General features: G+C 46.2%; 2 protein-coding genes across 5 annotated transcripts in view; both read left to right on the forward strand.

Moving 5' to 3' along the window:
• The first annotated feature begins 45 nt into the window (after nt 1-45).
• RHNO1 (RAD9-HUS1-RAD1 interacting nuclear orphan 1) lies at nt 46-7,973 on the forward strand. Of its 3 annotated transcripts, none has more exons than XM_055315433.1 (4): nt 46-166; nt 819-911; nt 4,634-4,885; nt 6,173-7,536. In XM_055315433.1, exons 3-4 carry the CDS (start codon nt 4,718-4,720, stop codon nt 6,770-6,772), a joined length of 768 nt encoding a protein of 255 aa, XP_055171408.1. In that variant the 5' UTR covers nt 46-166; nt 819-911; nt 4,634-4,717; the 3' UTR covers nt 6,773-7,536. The 3 variants fall into 3 exon arrangements, 2 of the variants coding, with proteins under 2 accessions (XP_055171408.1, XP_055171409.1); XR_008663170.1 differs by lacking the exon at nt 46-166 and adding an exon at nt 7,726-7,973 and having other exon boundaries at nt 472-911; nt 6,173-7,354; XM_055315434.1 differs by lacking the exon at nt 819-911 and having other exon boundaries at nt 6,173-7,537.
• Nucleotides 7,974-8,672: 699 nt separating this feature from the next.
• Nucleotides 8,673-16,314, forward strand: part of TULP3 (TUB like protein 3) — a 74,364-nt gene continuing 66,722 nt past the window's right edge. For both annotated transcript variants that reach the window (XM_055315428.1, XM_055315429.1), the window contains exon 1: nt 8,673-8,782. In XM_055315428.1, the coding sequence (XP_055171403.1) occupies nt 8,742-8,782 (41 nt within the window). In that variant the 5' untranslated portion in view covers nt 8,673-8,741. The remainder of the gene's footprint in view (nt 8,783-16,314) is intronic.

Here is a 16,314-nt window from a genome sequence, read left to right on the forward strand (position 1 = left end):
CGGGCACCGGAGCTTTCAGTTTGTTCCGCTGTTTGAAATTGGCGCCGGCGGAGCGTTGCGGTCACGTGACGGGGCGTCGCCAATCGGCGGCCGCCCTTGTCTGCGCGTTCCGGGCCCGGGGGACGCTGCGGCCCCGGGGAGCTGCGGCCGGGACGCCGCCGGGCGGGTAAGGCGGCCTGCGGTCGGCTCGTGGGGAGGGAGCAGCGGGCCGCCGGGGCCGCCCTCGGGGCGCGGCGGGAGGCGGCGGCGGGAGGCGGGGGGCAGCCCGGGCGGCGGCGGCGGGAGGCGGCGGCGGGCGGCGGGCGGCGGCGCTGCCCTGCCGGGCGCCTCGGCCTGCGCCCCCTCGCGCGTGGCGGCCGCTTCCCGGAGCCCGCCCCCGGCGCCGCGCTCCGCCTCCCGCCTCCCGCCTCCGCCTCCCGCCTCCCGCCTCCCGGCCCTTTTCGGCGTCCCGGGCCCGGCCTCCCTGCGGCGGGGCGGGGGGGGGGGGCGGCTCCTCCCCCACCTCGGCTAACGACCCGCTGGCCTCCGGCCGCCCGAGCGCCTCTCGGCCTGTCCGAGCTAACTGCCTCTTAAAACTAAAGGCCGCGCCGTAGTCGTACTTGGTTCACTCGGCGACCCCCTTGGCCGAGCGCCTGCTCCGTGCCAGGCCCCGCTGGGACACAGCGGCGGGGAGGTTCTTTCCTTCCTGTGCGTGCAGCCTAATGGGAAGAGGAGAGGCCGGTTTTGAAGGCTCCAGCAAGCAAAAGGAGGGTTACAGCTGTGAGGGGATAAACGAGAGGTCACTGATAACGGTATCTACAAGATCTTGCCGTCGGCAGGTCACGGAAGGCTTTTCTGAACGGAACCTTGTTCCGAGACCTGATGCGCTTGTGCAAGGAAGAGCGTGAACCCCGCCAAGCAAAGGGAAGAAGGTGCGCAAAGGCTGTGTGGCAGGAGGAAGATTGGTGTGGACAAAGGCTGAAGGATGGCTGAGGGGTCAGAGCTGAGAGGCCGGAGTGGAGTGCGCTGTGAGACGAAGCTGGAGCCGAGGACGTAGGACCTTAGCCATAACTGAGGGTGTTTGGTCCTTAGCCAGAAATCAAAAATGTTAGGCAGAAGTGATTCAAGATCAGATTTGCATTTTTATTTTTATTTTTTAAGATTTTATTTGAGAGAGAAAAAGCACAGGAGAGAGGGCATGGAACGGGCGAGGGCAGAGGAAGAGGGAGAAGCAGACTCCCCACTGATCAGGGAGCCGGGCGTGGAGCTCCATCCCAAGACCTAGATGATCATGACCTCAGCCCAAGGCAGATACTCAACCGATGGAGTCACCCAGGTGCCCCCAGATAGGCATTTTTAGATTTATTTTATTTTATTTATTTATGATAGGCATACAGTGAGAGAGAGAGAGAGAGAGAGAGAGAGAGAGAGAGAGGCAGAGACACAGGCAGAGGGAGAAGCAGGTTCCATGCAGGGAGCCCGACGTGGGACTCGATCCCGGGTCTCCAGGATTGCGCCCTGGGCCAAAGGCAGGCGCTAAACCGCTGCACCACCCAGGGATTCCCCCAGATAGGCATTTTTAAAAGGCTTCCTCTGCAGGGGGCGCTGGAGTAGATTAGGGTAGACCCATTAGGCTATTGTGATACTTCAGACCAGAATTGTTGGAACTTGAAGGGTGGTGGGGAGAAAATGAGAGCAAGAGAAGGGAGAAAGGGGCATTACTGAGGACATAGGTAAGAGGTAAGATTGTTAGGGCTTGGTGGTGTTGGATGGGGAGAGGGGGGCCAGGTCAGTGTTTCTGGATGCATAACTAGATGAATGATAATGCCATACCCCGAGCAAGGGCCCTGGAAGATAATAATCACCTGGGGGGGGGGGGCGGGTGCAGGGGAGAAGATCATGAATTGAGTGTTAAGTTTGAGGTGCATCTGAGACATCTAGTTGCTGTCAAGTAGATAGCGGCTATGTGGGTCTTGAGTGTGAAGATTTGTAAGCTGAGTAGATAAATATTTAAGTCATCCATCTGTAGGTTTGAGCGTATGATTGCCTAAGAAAGATGTACAGAGTAAGAGTTCCAAAGCACAGCCAGAGGGAGAGGTTTTAGGGAGCATAATGGAACTTACCTGTGGTTATAGCATCAAGAAAATGGATGCAGATATACATAGGTTTGTATGTTTGGTACCTGGAAAGTGAGAGTATTCTCTTTGATGTCTACCACATTCTCTGCAAAGTAGGGAATAAGGTTATTTTTAAAGAGAGAAGGGGAGTTCTAAGGTTTAAGAAAGTGGAAAGATCTTAAGATAATTTGTGGATAATGAGTTGATGAAGGAAACGTAGTAGGATTGTAGCTGTGCAATGTCTGTTGGAGGCTGGCTAATGTCAACAGTTTGAGTGGAGCCACTGCAACTGCTGTCATCTCTCCTCTGGCCTCCTGCAGCAGCCTTACCTGGGCGCCCTGCTTCCTTCTCCATGCCTCCTCCCCAACCCACCTGTTTGCACAGAGTGCCTGAAGTTCTCTTTGAAAAGTATAAATGTCGTTCCCCTGTCCAGAGCTTTGCTTCCTGTCACACCAGGAATAATTAGATCCAGGGTCCTTAACCTTGCCTCTGAAGCCCTGTTTCACACGAGCTGGTTCTCGTCTGCTGTCACTCGTTGAGCCATGCTGACCTGTTTCTTGAACAAATCAGGCATATTCTTACCTTGTGATTTTTGCACTTACTATTCTTGAAGCCTGGAATATTCTGCACTCTCACCTTTCTAAAGCCTGTTCTCCTTTCTTCATTTCAGGCCTTTGCTCAAATACCACTTTTTCAGTTGCCTTCCCTGGCCACCCTGTCTAGAAGAGCACTGAGTCGGCTCAACCTCTTATTCTATTTGGTTTTTCTCCACAGTCATGTTCCAACTAGGTGTAAGCACCACAAGGGCAGGGATTTCATTTTGTTCCCTAGTATAGATTTCCAGCACCGAGAACAGCACCTCACACTGTGGGCACTCAGTGAAATATTTGTTGAATGCCTGAATGAACGAACAAATGGCTGTATTTATTACCTGTATTGTCCCTAAAAATGTTAGCGCCCAAGGTGGAGATTTTGTCCTTTCTGTTTTCTTTACCTGTATCTCCACTGCCTAGTGACATCAAACAGAGTATGTTACTTTTTATTGTTGGCTAACTGAATGAATCATGAATGTGTCAGGGAACCAGTGTGCCTGCCTATGGGACTTGCCTGGATGCTCAACTGTACCTCCCATGCCCCTCTCCATTGCCTGCAAACTTCTATCCCACTCTTCCACCGATGAAGTTCTCAGTGAAGTCAATCTGGGGGCACCTGGGTGGCTCAGTGGTTGAGCATCTGCCTTTGGCTCAGGGCGTGATCCCAGGGTCCTGGAATCGAGTCCCACATCAGGCTCACTGAGGAGCCTGCTTCCCTCTCTGTCTATGTCTGCCTCTCTCGGTGTGTCTCTCATTAATAAATAAATAAAGCCTTAAAAAAAAAAAGTCAATCTGGTTACTGGAGTCAGTGGACACTTTTTTCAGATTTTTCTTACTCTGTGGTCCTGTTGATCCTCCCTCCTCCTGTATCTAGCTTCCCATTTCCACTGACACAGCCCAGATTCAGGCCTGATCATTCCTCACTTAAGTAACAGAGTAACCTCCTAAAACTGGTCCCCTACCACGAGAGTACTCCCCTCCTTTCACACTGTTGCCAGGATGATCTGTCTAAAAGAAAAACCCATTATGATATTTATGAAACAAGTGAAAATTTGAACATGTCTGGATATTTGATAATATTAAGGAAAGACATACACACACACATGTTAATGGGGATGATATAATGGTTGGGAATATCTTTTCTTCATAATAATACAAGGGAAAGGGAAGTGGATATAGGGTATGGATGGATCCTGACTGGCTGTGGGTTGATGGTTGTTGGAACTGGGTGATGGGTACATGGGGGCTCATCATATTACTCATTCTACTATGTTCAAAATATAATACATTATAAAATATAATATATTGCACACCTGCTTTTTCTGACCTGACCCTGACACTGGGTCCAGCCTCTGAGTTCTTGCATTTTTCTTTTCATATGCTGCGTCCAGCTCCTTGGAGTCTATGACACCTTGAATTTACAATGCTCCTTCATGTCTCCATGCTTTTATATGCTATTCCTCAGCCTGGAGTGCCTCGCTTTCTGCTTTCTGGCTTCCCTAGCCATTCCTTACTGGGTCAGATATCACCCTCTCTAGAAAGCCGCCCCTGGGGTGAATGGAAGCATTCTTCTCATTATCGTAATTGTCTCCCTCTGCTAGACTCTCAGCTCTTGAAGACAGATACAGTCTCACCTAGGTGGCTCTACAGGTGCTTGGCACTTGATAAATAATTGTAGCGTCAATGGTTGTTCATCTTTAAATTCCCAACACCCAGAATGGCACTCAACAGGTGCTCGATAAAGGTGCATTGAATGAATGTTGTCGAATGTGAACTACAGTGTTTTTACTTGGTGCTGTAGGAATAGAAAGCTGTACTCCTCAAGGTGTTGAGGTAGGAGTGAGTGGTAGTTGATTGAAGAACTGGTTGGCAGAGTATGAGCAAGAGCTGGGGATGGAATCATCAGAATTATTGTCTCCCAGCTTTTGTTTTTTTTCTCTGCAGGCATGGGTTGGAATCAGAGCCTGAACCCCAACCTGACTACAACCAGCATCATGTGGTTACTAACTGCTCTTCATTCACCTATTGATGCCTCCCAGAAAAAAACGCTGCCAACCTTCCCGGAAAGCCCAGCTGCTATTCCAACAAGAACCACTGGAGGGCCCCAAACACCACTATGGCTCTCCCCAACGTCCCATCTCCCACACTAGACAGGTGTCCAGCAAGCCCATTGACCACAGCACCATCACTTCCTGGGTAGGCCATGGGATTCTAACTTTGACTTTTGCTCTGTTAGGCTTCTCAGAATTCTGACCCTTCTGCCCCTGGAACTATGGCCTCTGAAGATTCATGGGGGCAGGGACAAGGAGGCAATGTGTATTCTTTCTGTCATCAGCCATCTTCTCTGGTGTATCTTCTTTTCTGAGTCCAAGCTGAAACATAGGCTGGTTGTGTTTGGAGTCTTTCCCACTAGATTCCTCTTAAAAGAGTTCAGTATAAAAATTTCATTACCCAGTAGCTTGGTGAAGAAGCCAGATAAATGGCAGAATGAGTAAAAAATGAGATTACTCTCCAAGCTTCATGTGACAGGTAAACTATTTAGCTAGATACTATATTCACTGTTTAGTAGACTGAGCCTGGAGAAAACCCCACAGAAACAGCAGGTTGTATTTTGATAGTTTCAAAGCCCTGGGAAAAGACTATAGCTACTGTCAGGAAAGTAGTGTAGCCAGAGAGCTAGACAAAAACATAAACTTCACTTAGGCATGCTTAATAAATATAATTTGTTCAGGATTGCTTGGAAGAACCATAATACTTGCTTCAGGATTGTAGAAGGAACTGAAGTGTTAGAATCCCGTGGATGAGAAGAGGAATGAACATGTATTGAGAACTCATCACATGCCAGGTCTTATGCTAGTTGCTTTCCATACGTGATCTCACTCTCTATTCTGGCACTCAGCATTTGCTCTACTGGGGGCCTTCCTTGTGCCAGGCACCCTGCTAGGCGCGGGGCATCAAAAGTGAAGAACACTGCTGGTCTCTGTCCTCAAAGTTTATTTATTTATTTTTAATTTTTTAAAAATTTATTTATGATAGTCACACAGAGAGAAAGAGAGGCAGAGACACAGGCAGAGGGAGAAGCAGGCTCCATGCACCGGGAGCCCAACGTGGGATTCGATCCCGGTTCTCCAGGATCGCGCCCTGGGCCAAAGGCAGGCGCTAAACTGCTGCGCCACCCAGGGATCCCCTCAAAGTTTAAAGATAGTTAAACTAGTTGCAGCTGTATGGTGTGATAAAGTGAAGAAGGCATTGTCCCTTTTCTTGAACATGAGGAATGGAAATCCGGAGATATCAACTATAATTTGCCTAAAGCTCATACCCCTTTCTTATTAATATCCTATTAGATATTTTATTTTGTTGTGTCCATTGCTATTGGGGGCCCCCATTAAGAATTCTGGTCCTTGGATATAGTTCCCTCCCTCAGGTTCGTACTTGGTAACTGGCTCTCCTCACTTCTTTTTGTTTTTGTTTTTGACCTTTAAGGTATCACCTCAGTTTAATATGACGGCAGAAAGCTGCTTCCCGGTGAACCAGAAATGTCATCACCGAAACCAGGCAAGACCTTCAAGTCGAAAATGTACCACCTCCAAGTTCCCACATCTAACATTTGAGAGTCCACCCTTGTCTTCTGGTTCAGCCACACATAGGACCCCCTTAACCAGTGAATGCCCCAATCAGTCAGAGAAGCGCATTTCTGGAAGGCTCTTAGTTCCAATGCTCAGTCCTCAAAGCTTTAAGGAAGCATCAGCACACATGCTTCAAGACTTATCGTACCTGTTCATTCCACCTGATATCCATACCCCAGAGTCCTCATTTGTGAAGGAGGGTCCCGTTTCCCCTGGTCAGAGGGAAGGGAGCCTTCCAAGCTGCTCCTTCCACACTAGTACTCCCAAGAGCCTAGAGCCTGGGCCTGTTCTAGTTAAAGACACTCCTGAGGAGAAGTATGGGATCAAGGTCACGTGGAGGAGACGACGCCACTTGTTCACTTACCTCAGGGAGAGAGGGAAGCTGAACGAAAACCAGTTCCTTGTGAAAAACTCACTGGATTTCTCAGACACCAGCAGTCTCAAGAAATTTTCATAAAGTTGCTAAAGTACTTTTCTGGCTCACAGGAGAGTACATCAGGAGGATAAAATGGAAATGATACCAATAATATCAATAGAAAAAAATATCTTAACTAGGACCTTGGAATCATAAGGGAAATCAGTTCCCAGATTTGCTTTTTAAAATGTCTTTTCCTAAGAAGTTTTTAGTGTCATAAACAGCTTCATATTTTTCTTATAGTAACTGTTTAAAATTTTAAAGTATCTTATAGTAACTATTTAGCATGTATGTAAATAAATGGTTGCAGAAAGGTTTTATTTTTTTATTTTTATTTTTGCAGAAAGGTTTTAGAGAGCCCTGCTTCTGATTATTGATCATGCAGCAATACTGCCTTCTCCACGAAAGGTCTTTCTTCATTGTTGTTTTTTTTTTAAACCACTGCTCATTAATCCTCTAATCACACATTCAAACTAATTCATTGCACATTTTTGAGTACCAGCTCTGTGTCAAGTTCAGCCGCAGCTTCCTTTATGACATGATGGATGGGGAAAAATAAAAGCGGACTCTGACTCCAGTTGAGCCGCCACCTCTGCAACCTTGCCTGTCTGCTAAAAGGCCAAGGTGAGGAAAGGCAGCAAGCCCCGTCTTAGTGAAGATAGTGGGATCAGGGGTGATAACGAGACATAGGTCACTTGGGTCTGCTCTGTTATGGTTTATTTCCATTCAGAGAAATCTGTAAATATCAAATTGGGTAGGCTGGGAAAATGATTTCTTATAGTGACTGTTTAAAATGTGATTAAATATGGAAACTTTTCAGAGAAGACTACTTACTGTAACTAATGCAGGACTGCCCAGTCAGAAATTGCCTCCTGTGCCCTTTCACCTATACAGGCAGCATCTCTCTCACCTGCATCCATTCAGTTTGAAGAACCTACTCTGTGTTTGGCGTAGCCAGAGCTAAACAAGCAGGGATTATTCTTTTTATTTTACAGATGGGAATCTGGAGCCCAGATAATGAAGCATGTTTAGGGTCACACAGTGAGTGGAGGCTGACACACGGAGGCGATGCTCTGCTTTCCCAGCTTGTGCCAAGTTCTGTGCCTCTTAGGCAAACACCCAATGTGGAAACAGCTGGCCTTGGAATGCTATAAACACAACATGCGATAACTTTTGCCAGGATGTTTTGTAGGGGTTATAATGATATGTGTAAATTGGTGTTGAGAAAGGAAATGGCGGCAAGATTTACTGGAAACGAGAGTACATATTTAGATCCCATGGGATATGGATGTTTGAAGATGGTGCGCAGGCCGCAGAGGTAAACGGGGAAAGTCCTTAGAGTCTGCAGTTGGTCTCGCAACGCTCTAAGAGCGTGGGCTGGAGCGGGGGAGGCTGAGGGAGTTTCGTGCAGTGGCACAGCGAGACCAGGTAACTATGAAAGATGCACTTAACGGGGGATGGCTGCTGGAGGGGTACAGACTGGTTCCCGGAAGGCTCCGGCGTCGGGAGGGGCCGCACTGGGAGGCAGCCGGCAGGGGTCCGTGCGTCCTAACCTTACAGACCTCTTGCAGCGCTCTGGGTGGTCTCGGGGACGCTTGGAGGCCGCTCCGTGGGTGGCCGCTGGGGGGGGATGGGCCGCTCCTCGGACGGACCGACTTCCCGGCCGCTGAGAGCCGACGCAGCCGGCGCGAACACATCCCTCCGCCCTCCGCGAACACAGACTCCGAGTCCCGAGACGCTCTCCAGCGACCCAGCCCTACCGAGCGCGTCACCCGCCTTCGCGCGCAGGCGCCTTTAATTCCCGGCGCCTCCGCCCCCTGGAAACCCTCCAGCATCGCCGGGCGGCAGCAGTAGCCAATGAGAGGCGAGTGGCGAGCACGACGACCAATAGGCGGAGGCAACAGTGCGGGGTGCGGTTGCCAGGGGCGGGGCCAGGCCGCCAGCCCGGCTTGCCCCCAGAGCGGCGGCCGCGGGGGTTCTGGACTTGGTAGCCGCTTCCTGAGCCGCGGGGATGGAGGCGTCGCGCTGCCGGCTCGGACCCCGCGGGGACAGGTCCGAGAGGGGTGGTGGCCGGTGTCGTCTCGAGCGGGGCGGAGGGACGGAGAGAGACCGTGGCGGTCCGCTCTGGGAGCTCTGAGGAGCTGGCGGCGGGCTCGGGAGGGACGGATTCGGGTTCGGCGGCGGGAGGCGAGTTCGGTCCCCAGCCCGCGGTGGAGGACGCCCTGCCGCCCGCGGGGTGGAAGCAGATAGGAGGAGGCGGCGTCTCTGCAGCCTGCCCGGAGAGCGAGGACCTTGGGGTCAGGTCCCTGCTTGGGGAAGTCTCGGAGTCTCGGTTCGGAGCTTGCGGTGCAGTCTCTGGGCCTGGCTTACTCGGGGCGCGTTGGCGCTGCTCCTCACCGTGCCCCGGCCGGGCGGTGAAGCCCTTCCCGGGGCCGTGGGTGATGCTTCCCCGTCCGCTCCGATGCCACTGCTGTTGGCGGGCGACGCCGACCTCTGGAGCAGGGTCGAGGGCTGGAAGCGCAGAGCTGTTCTCCGCCCCACGTAGGATGGTTCGTCTCACTCGCTCTGTGCCGTGCGCCCCGATCGTGTCCTGTCTCTGCGCTGCCCTCTTTCCTGCCTCCGCCAGAGCGAGAGCCTGGCAAATAAAACCTTCTGAAATCTCAGTCTGTCCGTTTCTCGTCAGCTAGGTTACTTAAACGTTCCGGGGAGCGGCCCGACATCATTGGCTTCAAACTCTGGCGCTGAGGATTGAAATCGTACTCGCCCACAGTACTCCCTGCTGGTTGTTCCACTGCCGCGGCAAATGTAGACGTAGCTCGTTGGGGTGCCCGGGTGGCTCAGGGCGCCATCCTGGGCGCCTGGGGTCGAGTCCCGCATCAGGCGCCCCACGGGGGGCCTGCTTCCCCCTCTGCTTGTGCCTCTGCCTCTCTCTGTGTGTCTCTCATGAATAAACACATAAAATCTTAAAAAGAGAGATGTAGCTTGTAAGGACTTAGTCTGATATTTAGACGAGCAGATATCTGAACGATTCTAAACCACTTCAAAACATTCCAAGGAGGCGTTAGGGATAGAGACACCCATTTTCCCCTTTGGTCAGGTTTTATTTATGTGATAGCTGCAATCTGAAAGATTTGTTCACTGCACTTTCTTTTTTTCTAGTTGAGAGAAAAATAACCCACATTTACCAGTAGGAATATGGAAGTGCTAGGAGGAGGTAAAGTGAAAATTCAGCATCTTTGTGGAATTCAGATGGTATATGTTCAGTGTGGGCATTTGATAGATTAATTGAATTTATGGCAATAAATTTCCTGGGTACCAGATGTTTGATATATGACTCATGATTCTGGGGAGCGGGGAGAGGCATTGACTTGACTTTAAAACTGAGCTGACCAAAAGGGAATAGTTTAGTTTATTGGACCTGTAATTTAAAGGGGTAATTTTAAAGTTTTCCCTTTCTTTTCTTCCCAAAGAAAAGAGCTCTTTGATTTAAAAATTGACAAAGGAGAGTGTGAGTCACCAAATGTTTCTCCTGCCCCAGGTAATATTAAGTGCAGATTCTATCACTGTTTAACCCAGCTCTTGCTGAGAAGGGGTGGAGTGTCTCTTCTACTTTGTCCTCAGGTTGTGTGCTTAATGTTTTCGATGAAATACATCAATAGAGTTTTAGGTATTAATACCTTTCAATGTGAAGTATAACATCTGACTTTTAAGTTTCTTGTGATTTTTTTTCATTTGAATTTTACTGTGTTTCCTTTGACTGTTTTACCACAAGACAGATTTCTTTTCAATGAAGTGGAAAAATTACTAACAAACTTGAAATATTTTTCCTGTCTGCAATATTTAGTGAAAATTGGAGGTGGAATTTATGTTTTTAAAGGTTTATTTATTTACTTATTCATGAGAGACAGAGAGAGGCAGAGACATAGGCAGAGGGAGAAGCAGGTTCCCCACAAGGAGCCCGATGTGGGACTCAGTCCTGGACCCCGGGATCATCCTCTGAGCTGAAGGCAGACACTCAACCGCTGAGCCACCCAGGTGTCCCTGGGGATGGAGTTTAAAAAACAGCACTCTCAGGACCTTTGTCGAAGCTAGGCATTTTATATTATAGATTTCCTAGAGCTGACTGTGCTTGGCTAGTGCTAGAACTTGAACTTTGTCTAGCCTTTTTTCCTGATAGAGAATTGAAATTATAATGAGACATTTCTTTGTATGATGTGACCTTGTGACCCAGTTGACTAAGCCCTGGTCTATGGTTTATCCATATACCATGCTTTCTCTTTAGAAATATGAACAGTTATAGTAACTGGAGGTTATGTACTGTCTAGGCTTGTTATCCTCTCTCATGTTCTCTCTCTCTTTTCAAAAGATTTTATTTATTCATGTGAGAGAGGGCTCCCTGCGGGGAGCCCAGTGTAGAACTCTATCCCAGGACCCCTGAATCACGACCTAAGCCAAAGGTAGACTCAACCACTGAGCCACCTAGGTCCCCTCTTATCTTTTTTTTTTTTTTTTGAAGATTTATTTATTTGAGGGAGAGAGAAAGTGTGCAAGAGTGAGCAGGGGGAGGGGCAGAGGGTGAGAATCCTGAAGCAGATTCCCTGCTGAGTACAGAGTCCAGGGCTGAGTTCTATCCCATGACCTTCCCTGAGAAATGACCTAAGCCGAAACCAAGAGTCATCCACTTAACCTACTGCACTGCCCTCTCTCCTTTTTGAATGTTTCATCAGACAACTAATTGTTGGCAAATAGAGACTTAGACCGGTGCTTAAATATACTCAGAGTAACTAACCCATGACTGCAGTATGTTTGGCAAATACCAAAAACTGAAAACACCAAACGTACACTTATTTCTCCAAATGTGAAAGCTACATACAGACCTAGAAAGAGTAATCCCATGCAGTACATTTTCTTTTTTCTGGGATCCTTCTGTTCTAAGCAGACAGACTCAGACATTTTTTGGAATAGTTTTTACATCTGACTTTGCTTATTCTTTCCTGTGGAGACTCTGCCATTCCCCCTGCATTTGGGTCCATGAAAAGAAAATGCTAACGTTTGTTTTTACCAAGGGGAAAAGTGTGCTTGAATTACTTAGAGGCAGAGTTGAAGTTGCCTTGCTTCTCCGCATTTGACGACTTTAGGACCTGAAGGGGCCTTGCTAATTCCCCTCCTTCTCCTGTTTGAGAATAGTGGAATTATTATGGCTTCTTTCAAACTAGAATTTTCTGTAGTCTGCTTTTACTTTATTTCCTCCAAATCAATTCACTAGAAATAAGCTCTTTTTTTCTACTAAATCTATTCAGCCTCATCAGACATCCTTACTATCAGTAATAATGCAGGCTGCAAAATTTTCCTGGCCTGCTTAAGGCTTAAACCCACTAATGCTTGAGAGAAGACGCCCTATCCACATGCTGATCGATGTGCTGTCTTTATTTACTCACTTTAATACCTGCCATGAGGGTTCAATGATGAGGATTGTTATCCCTGACTCTCTGCTTTAGAACTTCTGTGAAAATATGAATGATGAGTACTGTGTCATGTGAGTCCCCAGAACCCCTGAGAGTTATAGTAATACTTTTATTGTTCATAAGATGGCATTTGCTGTTTTACCACATGGCATTGTGAGAGACACTGGAAACTTCCACCGGGTTCCTGAGTTCTGGTCCCAGCTTTTTCATTCTCTGGCAGTGTGATCTTGAGCAGCTCATCTACTTCTTTGGCTTCAGTTTTCTCCTTTGAAAAATGAGGGCTTCTTTCGATTCCCTCGGTGATTGTAACGAATTAATAAAATGATAAATATACTTATTTTTAACAGCACATGGCTCAAATTTCAAAAGATAAAAATGGTATTGAGTGAAAAGTATGTCTCTCCATGTCACCTAGTTCATTCATTGATGAGCATCTTCAGGGCCTTCTAAAGATATTCTGTTAAGGGATCCCTGGGTGGCGCAGCGGTTTAGCGCCTGCCTTTGGCCCAGGGCGCGATCCTGGAGACCCGGAATCGAATCCCACGTCGGGCTTCCGGTGCATGGAGCCTGCTTCTCCATCTGCCTGTGTCTCTGCCTCTCTCTCTCTGTCTCTCTGTGACTATCGTAAATAAATTAAAAAAAAAAATTAAAAAAAAAAGATATTCTGTTAAATAATTTTTTTAAAGATTTTATTTATTTATTCATGAGAAACACACAGAGAGGCAGAGACATAGGCAGAGGGAGAAGCAGGCTCCATGCAGGGAGCCTGATGTGGGACTCGATCCCGAAACTACGGGATCATGCCCTGAGCCAAAGGCAGATGCTCAACCACTGAGCCACCGAGGCGTCCCTGTTAAATAATCCTTAAATATTCCTTTCCTACTCTTAAAATTTGGTGGTTTTGAGTTTTAGTATAAAATATAATACTGTACACTCTGATGTCTACTTTCATCACTGACAAGATGTATTTTTAGAATATGAATTATAGTTCCTGTAAGTTTTTTTCCTGTGGTAATTAAAGTATAGAAAGTAGCACTGTGAGAAGAAAACAAGGGTTATTTTTCAGACAGTTTCTAGAAGGATAGATCTTGCTATTCAGCTTTTCAGGAAGAAACTTTAGTACATCTATAGTTTGCCTTTGATTTTATGTTTTAGAATGCAACCAATTTAATAGAAGATTGATTTTTTTCCCTATTGAAGCAGTGTAATTTTGTTAGGGCAATGCCATATGAGCTAGAGACAAAACAGGAGTTTCTTTGCTGAGTAAAGTTCTTGGGCTGTGTTGTTTTAAAAGGGAAGATGTGAAGATAAAATGATCACTAATAAGGCTTACATTTGGGTGTCCTTTGCAGCCTTCATAGTGTTTCACTCATTTGATCTATTGAGCTTCATAGCTCAAAAGAAAGCAGGGGCTGGTGTTGTTATCTTCATTTTATAGATGGTGAAGCTAAGAATGAGAAAAGATGTGATATACCTAAGATCACATGATGAGTAAATGATACCATCAAAAGTAAAAGTTTAGAAGTAAAATCCAGGCTTTTGGGATCTAGTCTCCTCTCCCTTCTTTCCCCCCACCATGTATTATCGAAATATCTATTCTGTGTATTCTGGATGCCATTTTTACAAATAAATGATAACAATGGGTACTGATTATATTCTAATTATTTTTAGTATGAGCAGTTGAAGAAATCAGACATTTAATTTCATCCGATGGAAAGGGAGTGGAAATATTTCTTTGGTATTATTAGGCAAACATCTTTACCCAAGAAATAGAAGGGAAATAAGAAATATTCCTGATGAGAGAAATGTAACCCTGAGGAAAGGAGAATCAGGCGAAAGGTAGAATGATCTTAGATTCTGAGTAACATCCCTTTTTAAAACTAGAAAGAAGAAATGAATTGACTTCAAATTATGCACTTAAAATGTCCTTTCTGTTTGGTTCACTCAAAAGAATGTTTTTGCCTTTGTTCTGTGGAACATGCAAGATGAAGAAGAGTTCACTCTAAAGTAATTTTCCTTGCTGCATTATTTGGGGCCAAATGAATGATTAAGTCAGTTACCGACTTTTCCTTCTCATTGCCTCTCTCCCACAAACAATTCTCCCTTCTTTCTGAAGGAAAGAAATAGGTCCACGAAATAGGCCTCTTAGGAAATGGATTTTCATTCTCTAGCTTCAATTAAGTTAGTTCCAGATTGTGGCAGTCATTCAAGTAAAAGACAGCCGAGCCTAGAATACTAACATTTGTCTTCAGATGAGGAAGGATAGGTTTCAAACTGTCTTTTCTGGCAGTTCTAATTCGATCTTCCTGTGCCTTTTCCCAGAAGCCATGTTTTGTTCCAGCCAGAGGCATTCTTGGTGTATCAGTATATGCGAAAACACTGCCTTCCAAAACTGACATTTAGGATTGGGACAAGGTGAATCGATTTGTTTATTGACTTAGAGAAGTTTCCTTTAAGAATAGCCACTGCACCCCCCTCACCTGACACCGGAATCAGTTTAGACAATGAAATCTGATGACTCCTTTTCACCAAATACAACTAATCAACTCCTCCCATGGATTTCTTCAGAATCCACTCACGGGCTTGGAAATTCTGCGCCCTAAAAACACTAAATGAACTGGCATTTTGACTGAAGAATTCTTGGCAGACTTATGGAAATACCATAGTAGTGAAAGCCAGACTGCTGGCCATTGATTGGAGGGTATGTGGTCAGTCAGTGGTGCAGGTTAACATGCCAAGTTGTTCCACTTCTTGGCTATTTTGAATAATGCTGCTATGAACATTAGTGTCCAAGTGTTTGTGTGCTCATATATTTCAATTTATTTTGCATATGTACCTAAGTGGAGTTGTTGGGTCATATGGTAACTCTGTGTTTCACAACTTGATGAACTAGTGGATTTGGTTTCCAAAATAGCTGCAACATTTTTCATTCCTCCTAGTGATGTGTTAAGGTTCTAGTTTCTCTACATTCTCACCATGACTTATTATGGTCTTTCCTTTTGGTTATAGCCATCCTAGTGGATGTGAAATAGCATCTCATTGTGCCTTTGATTTGCATTCCCTTAATGGTGAATAATTGAGCTTTTTTTTATGTGTTTATTGATTATTCCTATATTTTTAGAGAAATATCTTCGTTTACTTTGCCCATTTTTAAGTTGGGTTTTCTTTTTATTACTTAGTTGTAAGAGTTCTTTATAGGTATTCTAGATATAATTCCCTATCAGATAAATGATTTATAAATATTACCTCAGTGGATTGCCTTTTCACTTTCTTGACGGTCTCATTTGAAGTGCAAATGTATTTTATTTTGATATAGTCCAATTTGTTAATTTTTCTTTCTATCCCTTTTGTTTTTGGTGTTGTACCTAAGCAATCATTGCCTAGCCCAAGTTTATAAAGATTTAGTTGGATGTGTTCTTCTAAGGTTTTTAAAGTTTTAGCTCTTATATTTAGGCCTTTGATTCATTTTGTGTATGCTGTGAGGTAGGGATCCAAATGCATCCATTTGTATCTAGTTACCCTAGAACCATTTGTTGAAAAAAATTTGAACCATTTTTTTTTTAAAGATTTTATTTATTTATTCATGAGAGACACACAGAGAGAGGCAGAGACACAGGCAGAGGGAGAGGCAAGCTCTATGCAGGGAGCCTGACATGGGACTTGATCCCAAGACTCCAGGATCACACCCTGGGCCAAAGGCAAGCGCTAAACCAATGAGCCACCTAGGGATCCCTGATGCAGAGTTTAATTTTAGTGGAGGAGAGATGCCTGGGTGGCTCTGCGGTTTGGCACCTGCCTTCCGCTCGGGGTGTGATGATCCTGGGGTCTCGGGATCGAGTCCTGCATCGGGCTCTGCTTCTCCCTCTGCCTGTGTCTCTGCCCCTCTCTCTCTCTCTCTCTCTCTCTCTCTCTCTCTCTCTGTGTGTGTGTGTGTGTGTCTATCATGAATAAGAGGAGTGAATAAATAAAATATTAAATAATAATTTAGTGGAGGCTGCAAAATTTCCCTCCAAAAAGGTTATAAACTTTTCCTTCAACAGATTATGAATGCTCATTTGAAATTGGAGCGATTAGCCATTTATTCTTTTTGCTCAGTCCCTTTATATGTACAGAATGAGT

This window comes from Nyctereutes procyonoides, unplaced genomic scaffold, assembly GCF_905146905.1.
Source record: "Nyctereutes procyonoides isolate TBG_1078 unplaced genomic scaffold, NYPRO_anot_genome, whole genome shotgun sequence".
NCBI lineage: Eukaryota > Metazoa > Chordata > Mammalia > Carnivora > Canidae > Nyctereutes > Nyctereutes procyonoides.

What these genes read in the sequence shown, in the direction of transcription:
- RHNO1 (XM_055315434.1), top strand. Translation starts at nt 4,718, where the DNA reads ATGCCTCCCAGAAAAAAACGCTGCCAACCTTCCCGGAAAGCCCAGCTG. An exon ending in ACAGCACCATCACTTCCTGG is followed by an intron (nt 4,886 to 6,172) that starts GTAGGCCATGGG and finishes TTGACCTTTAAG; the next exon opens with GTATCACCTCAGTTTAATAT.